The 24,437-nt window shown below is 45.4% G+C and overlaps 2 protein-coding genes across 3 annotated transcripts; one reads left to right on the top strand and one right to left on the bottom strand.

Annotated features, from left to right (window-relative positions):
• The first annotated feature begins 7,146 nt into the window (after positions 1–7,146).
• On the top strand, positions 7,147–13,635 carry LOC123099126 (oxysterol-binding protein-related protein 1B). 2 transcript variants are annotated; one of them, XM_044521271.1, is made up of 11 exons: positions 8,454–8,532; positions 8,989–9,044; positions 9,372–9,725; positions 10,521–10,593; positions 11,024–11,460; positions 11,758–11,913; positions 12,089–12,256; positions 12,393–12,533; positions 12,630–12,845; positions 12,933–13,046; positions 13,171–13,635. In XM_044521271.1, the coding sequence occupies exons 1-11, from the start codon at positions 8,454–8,456 to the stop codon at positions 13,357–13,359; spliced, it is 1,983 nt and encodes a 660-aa protein (XP_044377206.1). In that variant the 3' UTR covers positions 13,360–13,635. The 2 variants fall into 2 exon arrangements, with proteins under 2 accessions (XP_044377204.1, XP_044377206.1); XM_044521269.1 differs by lacking the exons at positions 8,454–8,532; positions 8,989–9,044 and adding an exon at positions 7,147–7,644.
• Positions 13,636–14,926: 1,291 nt separating this feature from the next.
• LOC123099127 (protein NRT1/ PTR FAMILY 6.3) lies at positions 14,927–22,444 on the bottom strand. Its single transcript, XM_044521272.1, has 2 exons — positions 21,414–22,444; positions 14,927–15,908 (listed from the first exon to the last, which is right to left on the bottom strand). Exons 1-2 carry the CDS (start codon positions 22,364–22,366, stop codon positions 15,041–15,043), a joined length of 1,821 nt encoding a protein of 606 aa, XP_044377207.1. The 5' UTR covers positions 22,367–22,444; the 3' UTR covers positions 14,927–15,040.
• Positions 22,445–24,437: the final 1,993 nt, after the last annotated feature.

Below are 24,437 nucleotides of genomic sequence, written 5' to 3' on the forward strand. Positions count from 1 at the left end.
TTTTGCGATTTCCTGAAGGGGCCCGACCCGAGGCCTGCCGGGCTTTTACGTGTTTGGGTCGGGCTCGGGCCTGGGCCTGGTTTTTTGCCTCGGGCTTGGCTAGGCCCGGCCAGGCCCGAGGTTTGGCCAGGTATAATCAATATATATGTAGGAGAACCTCTAGATGATCATGGACTTAATCCATTGATCAAGCCTGTGTGCATACTTGTCTTTAGTTCTGATATTGACCCTATTCAAGCTAGATAACAAGTATTCATTTTAATCAGATACCCATGGTTGTGGTGGTGTTTGCATCTCGTTTCTTCTTCTCCCCATCGGCGGTGAGGCTTTCGCAACCGCCAGTCGAGACTCGATCCGGTGGATATGCTCCTAAGCCCGACGGTCAAGGCATAATGTCATCAAGACTATGGACCCTGGTGTGGACTAAGAAGCAGGTTCTTGCCCGGGGCTTCCCAGATTGGAGAAGCCGGACTGCCCGAGGTCGAACAACCAAAAGACGGATTGATCCATCCATTTCATTTGGAAGGAGACTGCCTAGATTTTGTCCTTAAGAGAAGCTCAGCCAAAACTCCAGACAAGCTCGGTGGATACAGACTATTTGTTATATCGAGGGTGGCCCATCGACCGGGAGGCATGTCAATGGGGCGGCCACAAGGCCCAGGAGGCAAAGTCGTGATGAGGGCCCTTCGACGGATAGGAGGCCCGACTTCTAGATGGTTCATCATCTTGGCGTGAAAGGCCAAGAACCCATCAACCGATTGAGGATCTTGGTTGGTTTGGAGATTTGCAAAGTCTAGGCCTCGTCTCCCTTTATAAGGTGAGGCCAGGGGTAGTTCGAGACCCAATTCGCTCATAATCATCGTCTCGGTAGCAATCTTCATCCCCCTCACATGAGGTGTTTTTCAACATCAATCAAAAAACGCGGGAGTAGTGTATTCCCTCAACAATGAGAGCCCGAACCTAGGTAAACTCCCAGTGTGTGACAGGAGCGACGCCTATAAGACTCTAATGGAGCGTTCATTGAAGGGGTCAAACTGCTACATGGAACCTGATATGGGCGCCCCGGCTTCTTTCTTTGCGGGGATGGACACCCTGGCTATGGACGCATATGCTCTATTGAAGGGGTTCCAGCCTGCGAATGATCTTGGATTTTTCTCTCTTGTGATTGAATGCTCTTTGGTAGAAATCGTGCAAGCAGTGTTGAGCCCTTCAGATTTCCGTGCGAGGAGAGCGGTGGTTACCGATGAGTGCCGGCAGTTGATGAGTTTGTTCGGCAAGGCAACAAGTGAGCTTGCTCGTAGATAGAATGCGTGAGGTGTGGCATAAACACCTTCCTGATTTTCCTTGCCCCCTCGCTTGTAACAGATGGCTTATTTAATTAAATGAAGTCACGAAAGTTCTAAACCAAAAAAAAAAAAGAAACAGTAGCACCCAACTTCTAGGGACTGAGTCATTTCCTGCCACCTCATTTTTAGTGCTGATTCCTCCACGTGCATTTAACTGAAATCCATGCGTGTGTTGTTTTGTATGTAGTGCACAAAGGACACCATATTTCTATGTAGAGTACGTCGCTTATAGTAGAGAATATTTATTAGCACGTAGGGCAAATTCTACCACTCCATCTATAAATTGTTTTTTTAGAAAACTTTCGATCTATTCATCTTTAATTGTGGTACTACAAGAACACCAGAAATAATAAAAAAATACATCAAGATTCATAGACCACCTAGCAACGACTACAAGCACCGAAGCGAGCCGAAGGCACGCCGCCGTCATAGCTCCCCCCTCTATCTTTTTTGACGAGCCAGGAAGAAAAGGCCTGCTCTTGTTTGCCTTAAATTTGGACGAAATCATTAATTAAAGGATACCCTTTGCAAGTTATATTGTCTCCTCTACCGAAGACAAGTGGCGCATCATATATGGGTCACTTGTCATAACATAAGAGTTTTAGTGTGATTTCTTTCCACACGATGAGAGATGAGTGGTTTTGTTTGTATTTTTTTAAAATTTGTTTCTTAAATGAATATCTCTTGAATCATGCGTCCAAATGACAGAACCATTTTCACCGTTCTGTTCCTCGTGTCGAGATCTTCAAACCTAAATACCATGTTGATAGATTTCGATGAACGTTTTTCATGCAGATCTGGGCTCCCAACTAGAGTAATGTATGCTTCCAGCATGAACTAACTCGCGTTCTCACTTTGTACTAACTAGAGGATACCCCGTGCGTTATTTGCGGGACTGTTTGATGAAGTTTTGGGTTCATAACATGAGAGCGAAAATTGAAAATACATGTGACTTTTTATCTTTGATTATGTATAGTTCTAACAATATTGATTGAATATAAGTAGAATAATTGAAAGGAAAATATTTTTTCGTGCATGGTTGAATGTTGTGGTGGGTCTTTTTCCATGCATAATTGCAGTTTGAGGTGGGCCTTATCCATTTTCATAGTTGTATGATGAGATGGCATGCTTGTGTGTTAAGATAAATAAGTTAGTGTGGATGACTCTCTTAGGTATATAGGATTTTGTGTTTCCCAACTTGTGCGTCAAGTTTAAATGCATGCTCCCAACTACACAAACATATGTTTTAATGTGAACTAACATGTACCCCGGCGTAGTACTAAACTGTGCTCCCAACTATTACTAATGTGCATGCTTCCAACATGTCTCCCAAGAGACACTAATATGTGATCCCACATATACTAACTTGTGCTCCGTAGAGGGTGTAGCGCAAACTATGCTCCCCAAATGAACTAACTTGTGCTCCCACGAGGGGACAAAGAACAACTATGCTCTTGAGTGAAGCACAACCGTGCTCCCATGTGAAGCACATATGTGCTTCATGCTCACTAACAAAAAAGCAAGTAAAATTGCCAGAAGAAAACAGAGGAAAAACCCCGCTGGCAAGCTTCCTCACTCGTTTGCTCCATCCCTCGCTCCCTCCTGGAGCCCCACGCGATAGCATGGTGTGTACTGGAACTGCCCCCCACGGAAGCCCACGAATGGGTGCCCTTCAACTGGTGCATCCTGAAATGGGTGACATGCGTCCATGGAACTCATCGGGTATTCAGCCTCAGTTTGTCGCCCAAATAAAACTGTATTGAGTCTAGAATCTGCTCAGCAAGCTGCACGACAAGGAGGGCCCAAAAGTCCATGATTTTCATAAGTTAGCTTATTGTATGCTGGTGAAGAGATCTGACATAAAGCATTTGAAAGGACTAATCATCTCCCTTTCTAAAATTGCCACTGGCTTAGCTTGAAACTCTCCTTCTAGTCTCATAAGAGGTAATTCTAGAGTGATCACCACAACTTAGTGTCCTTCTTTCTACTTTAATTGAGACATGTGAAAAGCTGAATGTACCATTGATCCCACTGGCAATTTCCATCTATAGGACAAAGTCCCACTCTTTTCTACAATTTCACATGGCCATAGTTTTGGAATGGGTTGGTCACTCTAGCTAGCAAGATCATCTTGTGATTGTTGAGTCATGTTATGTTAAACGGGAAAGTTACCAGGATTACATGAAAACTTGGTTAATCAAAGGGTAAATTTGACAACAAAAAGAAAAAGGGATAAAAACAAATGTGGTTATAGTTTATACCATTATGTATCACATACCAAACATACATACATCAATATAATTGTATTTTTAAAGAACATCTCTCGCTTCCTCTTGAAACCCCACACGGCAACATGGTGTGGACCGGAACTGCCTCCCTGTAGAAGCCCACGAAGGGGTACCTTCCAACTGGTTCATCCCAAACTTGGGTGACATGCATCCATGGGACTCACCGGGTCTTCATCCTCAATTTGTCGACCAAATACAATGTATTGAGTGTAGCATATTCTTAGCAAGTTGCAGGGCAAGGAGGGCCCAAAAGTCCATGATTTTCATAAGTTAGCTTCTTGTCTGCTGGCGAAGAGGTCTGACACAAAGCTTTTGGAAGGACTAATCATCTCCTTTTTTATTATATTCCTTTTAGAATTGCCACTGGCTCGACTTGAAACTCGCCTTCTGGTCCCGTAAGAACTAATTCTGGAGTGATCACTACAGCTTAGTGCCCTTCTTTCTTCTTTAATTAAGACACGTGAAAAGCCGGATGCACCATTAATCCCGCTGGCAATTTCCATCTATAGGACCAAGTCCCAATCTTTTCTACAATTTCAAATGAACATTCTTTTGGAATGGGTTGGTCACTCTAGCAAGCAAGATCATCTTGTGACCATTGACTTGTGTTATATTAAACGAGGAAGTAACCACGACCATGTGAAAATCTAGTTAATCAAATGGTAAATTTGACAACAAAAAGTAACAAAAAGAATAAAACAAATGTGGTTATAGTATACCATAATCTACCACAATATCAAACATATATATACCGATATATTTGTATTTTTAAACAACATCCCTCGATTCCTCCTGGAGCCCCACGCAGCAGCATGGTGTGGATTGGAACTGCCTCTTGTAGAAGCCCACTAATGGGTACCCTTCAACTAGTTAATCCCAAACTTGGGTGACATGCATCCATGGAACTCACTGGTTATTCAGCCTCAATTTGATGACCAAATACAATGTAATGAGTCTAGCATATGCTCATCAAGATGCGCCGCAAGGAGGGCCCAAAAGTTCGTAACTTCCATAAGATTGAATGTGTTCGTCACTTTAGCTAGCAAGGTAATATTGTGGTTGTTCAGTTGTGTATGTTAAACATATTTCAAGATTTGCGACGAGAAAGTAACCACAACTACATGAAAAACCGGTTAATCAAATGATAAATTTGACAACAAAAAAGGTAAAACAAATGTGGTTATAGTATACCATAATCTACTATAGTACCAAACATACAGACACACATATGTTTTCATTTCTAAACAACATTCCTGAGAGAGAGAGAGAGAGAGAGAGAGAGAGAGAGTTCGACCATGGTGAAATTCCGCCGTGCTCCGCTCCGCACACGCCCTACAACAACATTGCCTTCCTTCTCGCATGCTCCTCGGCTCTAGAGGCCCCCCTCCCGCACTAACATCGCCTCCCTCCTCTTTTTCCTATTCACATATATGCTCATGTGGTTGCTACTAACTCCTGCACTCCCGACATGATACACAGACATTCCTCGGTAGATCCATGGCCGCCAACGAGGGCTCAAGTGGGAGGGGGTCACTTCTCGTCGCTACTATCGGCAGCTTGTGGCGACTTCTTCGTGAGGGAACGACACTGTAGTACGGCATCTTTTGTATGACACCTTCTCCCCGAGTTATCCCATCGGCGCCTTTTCATAGATGGACGAGTACCGCTTCAAAACTCATTGGTGTATCGAGACGCCTTCGAGTTTTCTATTAAACTTACATACACAATGATAGGCTTCTCGATCCACCGTTTGGTATACAAGCACCGTCGAGTACCGCTTCAAAACTCATTGGCATCTTCTTTCTCCTTGGCACAGGTGCAAGCTAGCCTCCCTCACGAGAGTGTTCGGCACCACAGCTGGAAAATGACCAAGGCCATGGGCATGGGACTTTTTACGGTGGGACAAAGGGAAAAGAGATCCCAAATTTTTAGCAAAGATCATAACTAACCATATAAATGATAACTCTTAGAAATTATATTCACTCGTATCGATGGCATAATTAACTAGCGAGCAATAATAACATATATCAGAGGAAGAGGGGAAGAACAGAGAGGAGAGGGGAAAGGGGAAGAACAGAGCGAGCTCGGGTGGACGAAGAGTTTATGTAGGACGACTTTTAACACCGGTTCGTGCCATGAACCGGTACTAAAGGTGCTGGAGGGGCCCCGGACTGCCAACATCCTGCCACCACTCACTTTAGTACCGGTCCGTGGCACGAACCGGTGCTAAAGGTCGGCCACGAACCGGTACTAATGAAAGCGGCTGGCTAGCCGTTGAAACCGGCACTAATGCACATATTAGTGCCGGCTCAAAAGCAAACCGGCACTAATGTGCTTGACATTTGACCTTTTTTTACTAGTGTCAAATGCCAACACTTTGTCAACACAATCATGGAATGGGAGGGGAAATGGCTACTCGACCCATGTCCACCTTAGGAGTCAGGAGTAAGTCCTGCTAGGCACGTCGCACCATCAAAATCGCTGCCAAAGCAACATCGTTGTTTTGTGAAGCCTTTGCCCACGAAATGAAACCGTAGCTTTTCTGTAAGTTGCGATGGTTTTGTGTAATTTACTAGCGCGATGCGTTAACGTTATATTTTTTCACAGTTTACACGTGTAATTAAACGATCATTGAGATCTAAAAGGGCCTCTAGAATTTTCGCAATAAATAAATAAATAAGAGGGCCTCTAGAAAAAAACGATCGTTGAGATCTAACCGGGCCTAAAACGATCATTGATTGAAAAAATAGGGTTTCCTCTCCCCAAATATACATGCGGCCAACAACCGCCTCTTCCCTAAAAAAGCCTAGGGTTTTCTCTGCCTCCTGCTGGCACCATCGCCAGTCCGCCTCGTCTCTGGTTGTCTTAGGGTCATGGCGGCGTGGTGATCCCAGCTCTTGCCGGTGGGAGGGTTCCGTCTTTAGATGTTTCTTCAAGTTTTGTTAGGGTTTGTGTCTTGCTCAGGAAGACGACACGGCGGCGTATCCCTGAAGATGAATAAGGTTCTCCCTGCCTAGCACCCGTCTGGGTGGTGCGTATAGCATCGTCAGTGGGCGTGTGGGGATGTGTTTCCGGCGGATCTATCCTTGCTGGATTTGCTTGGATCTGGTCGTAGTTCGTCTACGACTCTAGTGCGTTGGTCCTATGTGGCCTTAGCACGACGATTTACGCTACTCTTCAACGGCGACGATTGTTGTTCTAGTGCGTTGGTCCTATGTGGCCTTAGCACGACGACTTCCCGACTGTCTACTACAACAAGTTTTGCCCGGCTCCGGCAAGAAAGTGGTGATGACGGCGGTGCGTCTTCGGCTCGCCTCAGTGCTTGTGGTCATCGCTAGGTGGTCTACAGATCTGTGAAGTTTTTATTATTTTTGGTATTCGTTGTACTGCCATGATTCAAGATGAATAAATCGGAAGTTTTTTTGAAAAAAAAAACGATCACTGAGATCTAAGCGGACCGGACCCCCACTCAGCTGCTACTATTAAGCAAGTCGACGACGACGACGACTTCCGCCGCCGGCTTCCTATAAAATCGGCCCGGCCCTCGCCTCCTCCGCCCCACACCATCGTCATCGTCAGCTACCTACCTCCCTCCCTCCAGCCGAGGAATCATCAGAAAACAAATGCCGCTGTGATTGTGCTTGCGCGCGACGACGATGCGGATGCGGGCGCGGGACCTGCACCCGCTCTGCTGCCTCCCCGTGGACTGCCCCGGCGGGTGGTGCGCCGACCGCTCCCCGTCCTCCCCCTCCCCGCCGCCCGCGCCGGCGCCGGCCGCCGTCGCCGGGCTGCTGCACAAGTGGACCAACATCGGCAAGGGCTGGCGCCCGCGCTGGTTCGCCATCCTCCGCGGCGGCCTCCTCGCCTACTCCAAGATCCGCCCCCGCGCCGCCGGCTCCCCGACTCCGCCGCCCGCGCCGGAGGACGGCGCCGCCCCCAGGCTGATCGGCCCCGCCGGGTACGCCGCCGCCGCCCCCGAGGACCGCCCCATTGGCCTCGTGCACCTCAAGGTCCGTCCGCCCGTCTCATCCCATCTGATTGATCCTCTGCTTCTCTTTTCCCCACCCGAAAGAATCGAATTTTAGTTTGCTCTGCTACTAGATTCCTGCCCTTTTTTTTTCCAGCTGGTCTGTTTTTGTAAGACAGATTCAGGGAGGTTTCGCCCGCCATCGCCATTGTTCCACTGCTTGCTACTCAATGCCCGCCGGCCATGGCGATGATCTTCAACTGTGAATGCTCTGCTCTGATGATAATAATCTTACTAGGAGTAGCACGACACTTGGATTCAGAGCAGGTGGAGCTATGCGCTTAGATAAAAACATACAGTAACAAACAGACAACGAAATGGGAGCTGTAAAGCTAGAGAGACCAACCCGTCACATCACTCTGAGTTCGGCCTCGGCCGTGTCCGCATCCACTGACTCTACCACCTAGCTTAGCTTCCACCCCACCCACATCAGAATCATCGACACCCACCTCCCAGATCTTCACAAGAAGCTAGAGCCGCGACATTTACCAACCTACCTAGTAAACTAGATTACCACTACCAGTATACATTTTGTTGAATTAATTGCCCGGATTAATCGATCGATAGAGATGGCGGAACGGCGACGGCGAGTGCTTACTGCTTAGTTATGCGTGCCTTTCCTGAAAGCAACTGCCCCCTTTGAATCAGCAAAGCACACGTGAGCTTTCCTGCAAGGCAAATGCTGTTGTGGATGCAACCACCCAGACCCCAGGTAGGTGGGGTTGCCAGTGACAGTGAGCACCATCTCCGTGGAGATCACACTCACACCAATGGGGCTAAACAAGATTAGCAATGCTGCTTGCCATCTTTTCCTTTTTGCCCTTTGTACATGACATTCTACAGCCCCCTCCGGCGAAGAAGTATCTCTCCGGTGAGTCTCCACATATGAAGAATGACACCATGCTCTGTGCTGGGCATGTGAAGGAACCAACTGGCTTCCAGCTGGATTCGCTCTCTCGGGTTTAAACTGGGTACTGATGGGGCCTTGGCATTGGATGTTCTTGAGCTGTTGGAATCTGAGGCATATGGTGGGGAAGGGGACTTTTAGGGCCCTCGTGTTTGTGTGAAGCTGTGAACCATCCTGTTTGTTAGTTAGTGCTGCCAGGTAGCCACATTCATACCTTCAACAATTTCAGTTGAAATGATGGGGTAAAGCAAAGGCTCTACAGTGTAGTACAGTCTCTCTTCTTTTGTTTACCTACTAGGAGTAATTCTAAGTACTACACATGGTTTTGTGTAGCTGTGAACAAACCACACTTTCTGATTCGCATTTGACAGAACCACACAAACAGTTGGCACATGCTTAAAATTGCGCATGTTTTGGCAGAAAACTACACATTGCACAAAACAATTCAATTCTTTGGCTGCTGGCTAGTGGGTCCGGTATGACAATTACACCGATGATTGTGTTCCGCCAGTCAGGTTCTCACTTCTTTTACATGAATCGATGGGGTTTTATTAGAACATCCCCATAAAGTATGCCTGGTTTTCTGAAAGGCATATTTGGACTATTAGTTTTCTGCTGGTTGTTCTAAAAGTGCATGAGTTTGTAAGAATGTACTCTTTATCTAATAGTACAAAAAATCTGAGGGCATCTTTCTTATTAATTTGGGCAAGTCTCATCGAATGACATAGTGTATAGAGAGAATATGTGATCTTGTTAGATCTGTAGGTTTTGGTTGCTAACATTATCATCTAAAATTTTGCCAGATATCGTCGTTCCGTGAAAGTAAATCAGACGATAAGCGGTTCTATATAATTACTCCAACCAAGACGCTTCAGCTGAGAACCAACTCAGTTAAGGATCGTGTGGCTTGGATTGAAGCCCTTGTTTCTGCGAGAAGTGAATCTTCTCCCAATGGAGTTTTACTGTATGACCAGAATGATGCATCCTTTTCTACAGACAGGCTTAGAAATCGTATGCATGCTGAAGGTCTTGGTGAAGAGGTTATTAAAGACTGTGAGCAGATTGTCCATTCAGAATTCTCGCAGTATTATACACAGATGAAACAACGTTGTGAAGAGTATTTGAGCTTTCTTGGCAGTCTTCCACAACAGCTTGAGGTAACTTTTTCTCAAGACTTGCTGCTAGGTGTATCAGTGAACTCAATCTGCTCCCACTACTTTGATGATTGACCATCTCATTAATTTAATGTGGATTGCAAGAAAGCATTTGGTGCACTGTTAAACTTTTTTTTAAATAAACTGTGTGGTCCCTGTACCCTCAGTACACTATATTCAAGTCGTTTTCAGTTATTCAAAGAAATTATAATTTTTTTGATTAATTCGAAATAATGGGTTTTGCATTTATCATGGATTATGAAATAATCAGTAGCCATTCCAACTCTGTTTTAATTTGAATTACATGTACAGAAGTTGAACATGCCAACCTTAATCCAAAAAAGTTCACCCCATCTAGAAGAATTAAGGATACTGCAGACACTTATCTCTGATTCCATTTGACCCTTACAGCAAAGTATAAGTATTACAGTAATTTGTTTTTATACAGTAGAAAGATCCTCATTTCTATTGAGATTTTTTGGTGACATAACCATATTGATTTTATTTTGGATCCTCATTTGATTGCCGTGATAAATTATGCCCTACTCCCAGGGGCAGAACTACACCCCGGGCAGCTTCGCGGTGCTCAGGCCCAAACTATCACTAAATACTGCTTGATAATAATTAATAAGAGGAAAATCAGTTTGATTGACCTCACAAGGCAGAATAACAATGGTCAGACCGGGGCATGGCCAAAATTTTGGGTCCTCCCCTGCTTATTCCCAGTTGGAAACTGAAGTAAGCAATATAGAGAAATGCAATAACCTGCTCTTCATGCTGATATGCTGTGTTTTTCAGGTACTTAATGAACAAGATACTACACACTCTATCAGACCTGAATGTTCCTGCTCTGGACATGGAAAATGTTGTGGTACTTGACTTTTTTTAAAACTCTTTATGTTTTCTATGTTTCTCATACTAGAATCATGTTCCGCATCCATGATTCCTGCAATGAGCTTTGAGGAAAAATATCAATTTGGTATTTCTAGTTTCATCGGTGTTTGTACCTATTTTCCTCATCCTCTCATTTTAAGCTTTTAATGCACAATTTCCAGTTGCTCTCGTGCTGTACAGTTGTCTCAAGATGGATGTTTGAACATGTTTATTTGTGAATAACATCAATTTATTTGATAATCCTTTTGTTGTTTGTTGTTAAACTGCTATCATATCACATCAAATTTTGAAACTGCAGAATGCCATGTTTATCTATTGAGCTTTCATATGTGGAGCCAAATAAAAGAGCAAAATGAAATTTAGCTTTCTGTTGTTCTTAGTTTTTTTTCTTGACCTTTTTCTATCAGAGAGCAGCAACACGGAATCATCCGATGATGCTGGGATTCAGGAGTTAGATGAATCGTCAGATGAAGATGACTATAATTTCTGTGATACAAGACAAAGTTTCAGTGATTCTGCTGCGAGTCCTGACTTGAGGATGAAGCATTCAAATTCGAGCAACGACGTCCAGCAATACGATCATAATTTTGTAGAATCAAGATCTGGCAAGGGAGAGAATGAATGTTTATTGCTGCCACCAAAACGCCGCACAAAGTTGCCCGAACCAGTTGAAAAGGAGAAGGGCGTTAGTCTTTGGTCAATGATCAAGGACAATGTTGGAAAAGATCTGACACGGGTCTGCCTGCCTGTTTACTTTAATGAACCAATTTCATCTCTTCAAAAATGCTTCGAAGACTTGGAATATTCTCATTTGTTGGACCGTGCATATGACTATGGCCTAAAGGTATGAAAGTGTCATCCTTCATGCATCTTTCTTGTGATTTGTTTTTTGTTTCTGTCTTGTCGTTGATACTTAAAATTAGTGGTGGCTTTTAAAATTTAGTGAACAACGAGATGCTTATTTCCACCATGACTCATTCTAAATGTATCTTATCTGGCTGATCTGAATTTTATTTGTTCATTAGATGCAACATGGCATCTGTTACGTTTTTACCAACTCTGATCAATTAATAATTCACTGTTAGTCTGGAAAATAGCTGGCTATAATTTTTCAGTCTTCTGACCATCAATCTGAATCCAGGGCAACAGTGTGATGAGAACTCTATGTGTTGCTGCATTCGCTGTCTCTGGGTATGCTTCCTCTGATGGCCGGCCCTGCAAACCTTTTAATCCTTTGCTAGGGGAAACTTATGAAGCTGATTTTCCTGAAAATGGAATCCGTTTCTTCTCCGAAAAGGTTAGTTATTGGTAATGATCGAACGAAGTTTGGCAAGTTTCATTCTGTGAGAATTGGCATGATATATTTCTATTTGTTGTCTACGAACAGTTGTAATTTCACTTTGTACTGCTATCTGCTGGTACTGTTACAAACTATACCTGAAGTCATTATGTTATTCCCTTCTTGATACCAGGTTAGTCATCATCCAATGGTCATGGCCTGTCATTGTGAAGGAAGAGGATGGAAATTTTGGGGAGAGAGCAATGTAAAGAGCAAATTCTGGGGACAAACAATTCAGCTTGATCCTGTTGGCGTTTTAACATTAGAATTCGACGATGGAGAAATTTTCAAATGGAGCAAGGTAAAAGACCTTCCTGCAGACCACTAGATCTTGATCATTGATTGCATGACAGGCAGACCGCCTCACCCATGCCCAAATCCAATAAACGATGCTTGTCCAGCAGGTCTCATTCCTAACTTGTTACTCTCTGTACCAGGTTACAACAACCATTAATAACCTTATCATCGGTAGACTTTATTGTCATCATCATGGGACGATGAAAATAAGTGGGAACAGACAACATTCATGCAAGCTTACCTTTAAACAGCAGTCGTTTCTTGAACGTAACCCTCGACAGGTAAAACAGAACATAAATGACAGTTCACACAACCTATGTGTTTTTCACCTTCCCTGTCATCTCCATAGATCTTACTAAGATATAGTCCTATGCAAGGTTCAAGGAGTTGTCGAGGATATTGGCGGTACCAAGGTTGCTACCCTAAGGGGAAAGTGGGACGAGAGCTTGTACTGCAATGTTACTAATGACGGAGTAAATTCCAGTGCTGAATCCACTCTGCTGTGGGAGAAACATGAGCCTCCAACTAATCCCACACGATACAATTTGTCATCATTTGCTATAACCCTAAACGAACTGACACCAAATCTCAAGGTACACCATTGGCAGATTCAGCTCGCTATCTCGGTACTTCTCTCAGCTAGCTCTGATACTGAAGCTCCGTTTTTGCCTATTGTTCAGGAGAAACTTCCTCCAACAGATTCAAGGCTCAGACCGGATCAACGACATCTTGAGAACGGGGAGTACGATAAAGCCAATTCTGAGAAGCTACGGTTGGAGACAAGGCAACGGATGGTACATCTTCCTTCATGTTCTCCTACATGTCCATGGATAATAATACTAGCGTTCACAGTTCTGTTAAAGGCCCTACTTTCACACAAAATGTCTTAACTGAAGTATTGGATCTCTTCATGTACAGGCACGGAAAATGCAGGATAATGGATGGAAACCTAGATGGTTCGACAGGGACACCGAGGACGGAGCGTTCCACTACACCGGCGGTTACTGGGAGGCGAGAGAGCAGAGGAAATGGGATGGCTGCCGCGATATATTCGGTGAATTGCCCGACAAGAAAACTTCTCCGGTTCCCGCTAGCTTGGGTATATAACTCAATTATGTAGCAGCTATTACATTTCCACCAAATAGGTGTTAGCGTGAAAAGTATTACTGAAAATATATACTACAACTACTAGCTGGCTTTCCCAATCCTCATTGTGCAGAGATGAGCTCACTCATCTCTCTTGTATGTAAACAAATACTATGACATACGACTATGGACACTATAAACTGTGTCTGTGTCCATAGGCTTGCAAGATGTAGTAGGTGCTATAGCTTGTGGTTGTTAAACCTAGATTGTCAATAATAATATTCTTCTTTAGCTGTATATGTTTTCACACGCCAATGAGTGCCTTGTTATCAAGTGCTTAAGTATAAACCTAGTGATCAATTGCTGATCAAGAATGTTTGTGCAGCTAACCAAGTCCCAGCAATTCTGCCCTGCACATATCAGGACATGCTTGACATTTTTATGTTGTATTGTCTCCAAGATCATGATATACTTGACATTTTTGTGGATTAGTAATCTCCATGATCAGGACCTTTTTTTGACAAAGGAAATATATTAATATTGCGAAGATACCAATTACACCCTGCCTCTATACCAACAAGATGCCCTAAAGCGTCAAGGATACACACAGCCAAAAAAGAACAAATTAAAGAACAGAAAAGGAAAAGGAAAAAAAGAACAAATTAAAGAACAGAAAAGGAAAAGGAAAAAAAAGACCCCGCCACGGTGAACAGTCACTAGCAGCAGCAGCATTCCGAAAGACAACACTCAGAATACAAAAGAGGTTCTCCACAAGCAACGCCTCCAATGAGGATGCACAAGTGTTGTCATTGCCCGATCGAAGATCTTGGACTTTCACCTCGGAGAAAGTCCGAATTCAACCAAAAACAATGCCTTCAACAAGGCCATTGCCAGGTATCATTGTAGAGGAAATCGTTAACTGGTAGCTGCTCGGTTGGCTGGCGAGCAGGGGATTAATAGGCTAATCGGCAAGTTAATCGGCCATTTTATCAATTAATCGGACGATTTATCGGTTTATCGGCTACTCGATAACCCTACGAGTAGGGATTAATCGGCAAGTTAACTGGTTAATCGGACGAATTCTTGAACAGGGCCAGGTACAACCAATAAAGGCCAGACTTTTGATTTTCACCCTGGGAATCGAGACTTAGTACTCGAAGAGCACCACAAAAAATGCAATCCTCCAGAACTGCCGCCTCCGCTTGCCGAGGCTGGTGAAACAAGTCACCATACATCTAGCACACAAACTTCATTGCATTCAATATACCATTCCTTCAGAACTTCAAGACCTCCATTCACAGCCGCCATGACTTTCCCCATCTCTATCAATACCATGGGAATCTTGATTTAGACATGTTCCATGACATTGATAAGAAAGTGAAGCTTCGTGTCGCGCCCTCCTAAGGCCGTGTTTGGCTGATAATAAGAGCGCGCGCGTGACTGGCAGCTCGGGAAGGTGAGATCCGAAATTAGCCCCATGATCAGGACCTGCTTGACATTTTTTGTGTTGTACTAATCACAAACGACATGGCGTACTAGCGGTGCCTTAACCTCAACAAGCAAGTAACTCCTGCATTCTGCAGAGCCGTTGGTAAACACCTAAGATATTTTTATTCTGTTCTGCTCTTACAAATTTTCATCACCATCGTCGCCGAGGTTCTAAAATACAACAAAACTAAACTAAAACCCGGTTCGTCATCTATCAAGCATGGATGACCACTTCTTCGACGTGGAGTTCGATGAAGCCGGCGTCCGCCAGGCGCTTCTCCTTGTACACATACCCCTTGGCGGCGGCGACGAAGATCCCAAGGTTGGCGGTGCTGATGGCGGCGAGCAGCCAGTAGAAGTAGTCGAGCCTCCCCTTGTCAATGTCGTTGGCAAGCCACGGTCTCCGTCCACCGGAGGTGGTCACAGCGTGCACGACGGAGACGAGACCGGAGCTGAGGAAGAAGCCAAGCGAGAGCGTGGTGAGGAAGAGGCCGGTGCTCATGGTCTTCATGTCCCTAGGGCACTCGCGCAGGAAGAAGTCGAGCTGGCCGATGTATGTGAACGCCTCGCCGGCGCCGACGAGGAGGAACTGTGGCACGATGAGGAAGACGGAGAGCTGGACGCCCGCGGTAGAGGCGGAGAGGCGGTGGCGCTCGGTTAGCCCGGCGACGACCATGGCGAGGATGGAGAGGAAGAGGCCGACGAAGATGCGCTGGAGCGGGGAGAGGCCTTGAGGGTTGCCGGTGAGGCGGCGAGCGAGCGGCGCAATGAGGCGGTCGTAGATAGGGACGGTGAGGAGGATGGAGCCGACGAAGAAGACGGTGAGGGAGCCGGCGGGGATGACAAAGGAGGGGCCGAGACGACGGTCCAAGGCCTGGGCCTGGGAGACGGAGAAGGTGGTCATCTGCGCATAGACGGTCCAGAAGATGATGGTGGTGGCCCACGTGGGCAGCATCCGCACCACCTGCTTCACCTCCTCAACCTCCGTCACCGTGCACACCGCCCACTTCTTCTTCTTCTTCCCCGACGACGAGGACGGCGGCTCCAGCTCCACCTCTACGATTGCCGCCTGATCAAGGAACCTGCACGTGGATGATCATTAATCCATGATAATTAATATAAGCAACATCAAGAGCACACCATATGATTAGAAACTGAATTAACTAACCAATTAATTAACCATTGTCCTAAATACTCCATCTGTTTCATTTTACTCCTATTTTGCGTATTAGAAACATTTCACATACCAAGGAGGAGCCCAAAGGAGTTGTTTGAGGGATTCTAAAAATGTGGAAATAGGATAAAACACACGATTAGAATGGCATAACATTAAATTCTACAAGAACACATAGAAGTTGTTTGGTTGCGCCACATGAAAAAATGCAAGAACTTATGTATAGCATTAGATGCATAATACAGTTGGCATAGCAACAAAACAAAAATTTCCATGAGATTACTATCGACTATAATTTCCTTTGAAATTGCATATAATATCTCTACTATTAAAGATCAATCTCGGCCAACTTTATGGAGCACGAGATTATGAAGTTTAGCTTTGATAATAGGTTGGGTGGTGTTCTTTTCAATAGTTATCCACCATGTGTGGTGTATGCCATAACGAACAACCTTTTAGTTAATTAATACTATGGGAAGGTGTTTAAAAAAGAGGAGTCGGGGATTGTACGTTTGTACGTCCAACTCCCCCTTCCCTAGCTTCAAACAAAAAACTGCCCCTCACCCAAGTCCTGCACTAACTCCATCAAATCAAATCGAATCTTACTAAGATCTCAACTAAATAAAAAATTGCCTTGTCTTCCCCTACCCATACCCAAATGAACAAACCAAACTTCAACTAAATCAAAGTTTCCTTGCCTTCCCGTGCCCATACCCGAATCAATCAGATCTTACTAAAACCTCAAATAATCAAAACTTTCCTTTCCTTCCCTGCGCATACTGAAATCAAATCAAATCTTACCAAAATCTAGAATATGTTGGGTGTAAGCTTTATGTCGGGCGTGATTGGTGTTGAACCACTAGGATATGTATGCCCTCACTGCAACACACGGGCAATTAGGTAATAGACTATAGTAGCAATTTCTATGGTTTCAAATCAATTAGACCTGCAGGAAACATTTTTGAGGAAGAAAATCCTCCCAAATCCTATAAAGTTTGGATTCCATACTTTCCCCCTTTCAGAGGGTTTTGGAGATGTCTAGGTGGATTGGATGATGAGGTTTGTTGTAGGTGGAAGAGTTGCTTTGAAAGTTAATGACCATATTGGTCCATACTTTCCCACTTTTAAAGGGATCAGACAGGGGATCCACTCTCCCCGTTATTTTCTAAATAGCTGATGGGTTGGTTGTCCTTACTAAAAGAGCTTGAGTCATGGCATGATTTCTGATTTCTGGGTTGGCTCCTAATTTGGTAGATGGTGTCATGGCACTGCTCCAACATGTTGATGACACTATCTTCCTACCAGACGATGAGCTACCTTGTTTTTAGCAGCTATCTGGACTAAAGATCAATTTTCATAAGAGTAGATTTTTTTCCTTGGGTGAGCCCAATAGTAGATTCTAGGAATACATGGAGATTTCACTTGTGAGCTGGGTTTTTACCCTTGAAATAAACCTGGGTGTATTTGGATGCTAAAATATTAAGTAATACTCGACGAGTTCCTCTAAAAGAGAGGATTGACAAGAAAATGTCTGTCTGGAAGGGTAATCGGCTTTCTACTGGAGACAGGGTTACCCTATTTTAAGGATATGTCCAAAGCTGGACACACCAGTAGCATAGAAGGAAGGGCAGGACACTCGGAAGAACGCCGATGAACGGCTGCAACACCCTCCCAACTCAGGAGAAGGCGGAAACAGAAAACAAAATTTACCACGCGCTACAACACCACCCATCTGTGAGGCCCGCCGCATGGACAAGTCATGCCGCCCTCCAGTTAGCCCCTTCACTTTGAACCTTATGCAGTACATCCATCTCCCTAGGGTTCACGCCATTGAACACCACATTGTACCAGTGCTTCCAAAGGCTCCATAAAACAAGCAATATGGTCATATGAATGTCATTAGAGCCACCTGCAACTTCCTTTCTCGCCCACCAATCCACCAAGTCGTTGTCCATTGCAGGGATTCACTCAAGCTTTCCCCAATCCCCGGGGATAACCGACCACACCTCCTTTGCAAGTACACACTCCCAAGAAGAATGTGTTGAAGGTTCTCTAGTTGTTGGTCGCAAAATGGACAATCCGTCGGGTGCTGCAGCCCACATTGCTCCAGCCTGTTAGCCATCCAATATCTATCGCGTGCTACCAACCACCCAAATACCTTGCGTGTCATTGGCTATCTTGATCTCCAGATCATGCAAGCAATGGTACCCTAGTGAATTCATGTCTTAGTGGCCTTCCCTTGTATATGCTTTCCTTCCTAGAAGCTCTTAAAGGAGTGCTAAAGAATATGAATTCTAGTAGAACCAAGATGACCTGGCCAGAAAATGAAGACAAGAGAAAATATCACCTGGTTAACTGCTCTGCATTTTGCTTGCTTAAGAGTTCTGGTAGTTTGGGGGTGCTAGACCTATAGGTGATGAATAAATTTCTATTGATGAAATGGTCATGGAAAACTGGATAATTCTGAAGGATTATCTGCTGGCCAAGAGGTTGTCTGATGGAGCTAGTGGTTCACATTTTTTGGCAAGGACTAATGAAAGTCAGGGATGGTTTCCTTAGTGCATCAAGGAGGGTGGTTGGTGATGGGGCAAAAACTTTGATTGCTTGAGTTGTGGTAATTCGAGGTGCTAGACCTATAGGTGATGAATAAATTTCTATTGATGAAATGGTTATGGAAACTGGATAATTCTGATGGATTATGGCAAACTCTGCTGGCCAAGAGGTTGACTGATGGAGCTAGCGGTTCACATTTTTGGCAAGGACTAATGAAATTCAGAGATAGTTACCTTAGTGCATCTAGCAGGGTGGTTGGTGATGGGGCAAAAACTTTGATTTGGGAAGATGTGTGGCTTGGGAATAAAATCCTTAGCAACTATTCCCTAGATTATATAACAACACTTTTAAGAAGATGGTGAGTGTGAAGCAAGCAAGTCATGATGATTGAGATCGTTTTGGATTTAGAAGAACTCGGTATGCAGAGACTGCAGATCAATGAAAGGAATTGAATAGTCTGGTGGACCATGTGGTTCTAAATGACAGGAATGATAGGTCGAGATGGAATCTGAATAGTAAAAATAATTTGTGGTGGGAGATCATTATATTTTTCTCTAGTCCTCAATTTTGGCGGGATATAGAGGTATTTGTAAGTTGAAGAACCCTCATAAAATTAAGGTCTTTCCTTGGTTGGTGCCTAAGAATAGCATCTCGACCAAAGACAACCTAATCAGGAGAGGCTGGACTGGGAATGAGGAGTGTCACTTTTGTACGTATAAGGAGAGTGTGGATCATTTGTACTTTGGCCGCAACCTTGTCAAGCTCTAGCTTCTAGGCCTCGTGAAGGGGTGGTCGATACGATGAGGGCTTGGCTGCACTCTTTTCCTAGAAATCAAAGGCATTTGGTGCTGATGGTAGGAGTAACTATTTGCTGGACTATTTGGAAGACTAGAAATACTGCAATAGAGTATGTCTTTTTGATAAAAAAAAACCATGATGATCCTGGAGCCTGGCCTGTATAAGAACTTTCTTTTTCTGTTTCTGTTCCTTCATTTTGCTTTGTATAAGAACTTTGTGGCGCGTGGTTTCTTCAATGGAAATCGAAAGGAGGCTTGTTTTTTTTTAAAGGGCCATATAAATTCTTTTCTGCAGGAAAAAAGATCGTACGAAATTTCCTTGAAAAAAAGGAAAGCTGGTCAGTGCGCTCGAAATCTGGATTGCATGGTGGCAATGTACAAACCCATGCTTGCGCACGTACGAGACAACACGTCGTGCTTGAAGCAGGTTCACCGTTCACATGCATGTGGCTGTGCGTGTGCAGTGTGTGAGTGAGCACTGGACGCAGGCCCGTGAACTGAACTAATAAACTGATAACGTACGCATCGGGGCGCCGCGAAAAGCAACACCACCACTAGTAAGTATACTCACTGTACTACGCAGGCAGTGCTAGTATTATTATATACTCCCTTCGTCCGAAAATACTTGTTGAAGAAATGTATGTATCTAGACATATTTTAGTTTTAGATACGTCCACTTTTATTCATTTGTTCGATAAGTAATTCCGGACAGAGGAAGTATAACAAAAGAAGATCGTCCAAGATTCAAAGTTCGCTGGAGAACATGCTGGCCGCACTAGTGCCAAACCACAATGCATGTGTGGCAGGCAGGCAGGCGTGTCTCCAACAAATTCTCCTCTAGCTGGGTACTACTAGCAAGTACTTCCTCCGTCGAGAAAAATTACCCCAAACTTGTGTCTTAAATGGTGCTATATACATCCATTCGAGGTACAAGATTTTTCAAACGAAAGGAGTAGCAACGAAGGGGGGTATAGCAGAAGCATGTGCTTGGGCCCAACCCAACCCAACAAAAGGCAGAGCTCCTGGGTTTTTTCTTTTGTGAAGCTGTTGGTTCCCATGCGCCACGCCAGAGTATTTCTTGGGGCACTAGTTTAGCCTAGCTATAGTACGTGCTTGTAATGACATGCATGTGCTTTTGTACGGAGTACTCCTTGATAACATTCGATCAGCTATCATGCATGCACGAAAAGAAACAACGATCAGGACAGACCAGCCATTGGCCATGTGGGAGTGGGACTGCCCACTCACTCTAGTGGTGTACTGCACTGTCTGCCCAATACTGTACTACATGGAACCAACTCAACCAACAGCATCTATATATCTGCCTCACAACGTTAGCTGCCAATAATCAGATTTCAGTGCTTAATTATTTACTCTTAGCTACGTACCGCCTATCTAGTAGATCAACGACGGGCAATCAGGTCATGTGCATCAGTGCATGCATGGTCCCTCTTAACAGCCTAGCTACCAGTACTTGTTAATCACATGCACAAACAAACATACAGGTAGTGATGCATTTTGCATGCCTGTGTCTGTGTGCACATGCACGTGAATATGTGATGCTAGAAATATATGGTGGTGTCACAGCTCACAGGATCGACCCGTCCTACGTGCGTGACACAGATTGACAGATCACTATATGTACACATGCCGGACCTACGTGCTCACCTACGTGCCAGCACACGTCAATTAAGCCACGTGCATGGTACACTGCTTTCGGGACCTACGTGTGAGTGTGACAAGGTTATATATGTACCACGTACTGTGCATTGCCTCGTGGACTACTACACTACACACTAGGCATACATTGTTCTTGTTCAGCACAAGATAATTATGGTGTCATGCATGATGTGTCTACCTAGCAGTGATCCATAGATCCACACGATGCCATGACATGCCAGACTAGAAACCAACGACGCTATCGATAACAACTATAATCCCGGCGGCGCCAATCAAATTGCTATATTATATTTTGAATTAATATGGTCCTCCATGCAACGCCGCCCGCCACCGAAGTGGAACTATGCATGGAAGTGGATAGGAACGCTGTTAATTGCAGTTACCTGCACTGCTTGGAGTGAGGCAGCTTCCGCTTGCCCCCGACGTCCTCGCCGGCGGCCGCCGCGTCGTCCAGGTCGTAGAGCATGGACGGGTCGGACGGCAGCGGCAGCGCGCGCTTCCTCCAGGCCGCCGCGGTCACGGCCGCGATCTGCGTCAGCGGGCTCCCCGCCAGCTTCTTGAACCGGTACCTGGGCGTGCCGGCCAGGAACACGCCGAGGCCGGCGAGGATGGCCACCACGCAGGCGCCGTAGCCCCAGCGCCGGCCCACGTTGTCCTGGACGTACACCAGCACGGTGACGGCGAGGAGGGACCCCAGGCTGATGAAGAAGAAGAACCAGCCGAAGAAGCGCGCCATGCGGCGCCGCTCCCCGGCGTGGGACTCGTCGAACTGGTCCGACCCGAACCCCGACACGCTCGACTTGAGCCCGCCCGTGCCCAGCGCCGTCAGGTAGAGCCCCAGGTAGAGCACGGCGAGCTGCGTGCCGGTAGGCGGCGCGCAGCCGGGGACTCTGCCGTCGCCCGTCGGGTCCTTGCAGGGCGCCGGGCGCAGCCCCGGCGCGGCCGTGGAGACGGTGAGGATGGTCATGCCGGCGGCCTGCACGGCCGTGGAGATGGCGATGGTGAGGTAGCGGCCGAGGTAGGTGTCGGCGACGAAGCCGCCCAGGAGGCAGAGCAGGAAGGAGGTGCCGAGGAAGTTGGTGACGGCGTTGGCGGAGGCTGCGTTGCCCAGGTGCATGGTGGCCGTGAGGTAGGTGACGAGGTTCACCGCGATGCCCAGCGTGGTGAGCCGCTCGTTGAGCTCCACGCCCAGGATCATGGCCGCGCTGGACCACCCGCCGGAGCTGCTGCGCAGGGCCGGCCGGCCGCGGTAGTCCCACGCGTCGCCCAGGGCCTTGCTGTCGCCGCCACCGTCCTCCGCTGCGGCCTCTGCCGTGGTCTCCGGGAGCGGTGCCATGGTGGATCTCTGGAGCAGTGGATTGGTGGTACGTACGTGTACGCGGGCTAGCGAGCTAGCTGCCTCACTCACTCACTTCATTTATATCCAGCCACTCAAGCCGAAGAGTTATACCACGGTGATCGACCTGGCGGGCAACTCGACCGGCTGATCAGTCACAAAGTACACTATACACTTGTTCGTATGGCACCAACTCCTCCGGCTCCAGCTAACTGTCAATTTATGTAAGTGTTGGGAATTGAACAGGACCAACAAAGCCAGTGCGATAGTTTGTTCTTTTCATCCCAAGACAAGGTAGCACCAGCTTGTCATTGGTTCCAGCACTACACGTACATACGACAGTGGTGTTATAACATCTTTGTAGCAGTCCAAGATTGAACATCAAAGTTAAATGGGGCGGTCACTCCAATACACATACATACAATAAAGGAGAAAAAAAAATAGCCTACATTGCTACTCTTGTCGAAACCAAGTATATTTGATTGGATATACGTACTTGCTATGCCGTCCGTACACCTGGCCCGGACTTGTGTTTGTCTTCTATTTCTGAATTCTGAAAGCTTTGGATTTGGATGGATGTATGGACGGATGGTCACATCGATCTTTGTTTGCTTTGCTGAACTTGTAGTTGGTTGAACTGGTTGGGTTGTAAAGTATTTCCTTTCCTTCTTTAATAATGTACTTCATATAGATCTTTTGAAGAGTCGAACTTACAAACTTTGATTAAGTTTGTGGAGAAAACATTTACGTCTAGAATGCCAAATATATCATTGGATTCATCATAAGATGCAGTTTCATATTCTATATATTTGATATTATAGATATAAATAGTTTTCTCTGCAACTTGGTCAAAGTTTGTGAAGTTTGAGTTATCAAAAAATATATACGCACCATATTATGCAAGTATTTGTTGTTTGTGTGCAAGATCCATTTACATAGTGTTGCTTGGTTCTCCTACTGGATTGATAACCTTGGTTTCATAACTGAGGGAAATACTTACCGTTGCTGTGCTGCATCATCCTCTCCTCTTCGGGAAAATACCAACGCGGATACAAGCAATTAGCCGGCGGGGGGATTAGTAGCAGCAAGGGGCGGCGGAGCGGACGGAGCTTGCTGGCGGCCGAAGGTGGACGAAGTCTTCGATCCCCTCGGAGCAGGCCCGTTCGGCTTCAGCTGGCGGCACCAGTCGAAGAGGATGAAGCAGGCGGAGCTCCTCGGCATCTTCATGTGGCTCGGGGAGGGCTCGCCGTGGCCGGAGTCGACGGAGAGGCGGCGGCGACCGAGGAAGAAGATGAGTCGGGGTGGCGGCGCTGTTCTGTTTCCTTCTCTCGGGCGGTGGCTGGCACTGGGACACTATATACCTGCGACCTTTAGTCCCGGCTCCAGCCACGAATCGGGACTAAAGGTCCTTTAGTCCCGGCTCCAACTAAGAACCGGGACTAAAGGCCAACCTTTTTGGCGGCCAAAAATCTGCGCGGAAGCTGAAACCTTTAGTCCTGGCTGGTGGTTGCAACCAGGACTAAAGGTGTCTTTCAATTAATTTTCATTTTGAAGAAATTATTCGACAGATTCAATTTTACAGATTGAAATTAATTCTGTAAAATGCATAACAATTTGAAAACTAAACCAAATGAGTTGATTCAAATTTCTGTGGATTCATCTTGAAGATTTCAAACAACTAGTATCATTTTGACAGGAAGTTGCATAATTAATTTTGCACTTATTAATTAAATAAAGTAATTGAAGACATTATTTTAAACTTTAAAAATTCATATCTTCAGTTCTGTTAAGCCAAATGGAGCAAATAAGATGTCAAATTGTTTGTCTTAACATAACCTACACATTCATATTTTGTTTGGACATAATTGCGTTGATTAGCTCCTCTGTATATTTAAAATACAAAAAAGGGAAGGAATAGTTGAAAATTCACAACTTAATAGTTCAAAAATCATGTTTCAAATGCCAAAATGCCCTAGCGTTTTGGTTGGATTCCGACACTCCGGAGTCCACCTAGGAACACCCAAAACACATATATACCCTAACACTTAAAAAGATTCCCTCCGGTTTGTCC

This window comes from Triticum aestivum, chromosome 4D (assembly GCF_018294505.1).
Source record: "Triticum aestivum cultivar Chinese Spring chromosome 4D, IWGSC CS RefSeq v2.1, whole genome shotgun sequence".
Classification (NCBI taxonomy): Eukaryota; Viridiplantae; Streptophyta; class Magnoliopsida; order Poales; family Poaceae; genus Triticum; species Triticum aestivum.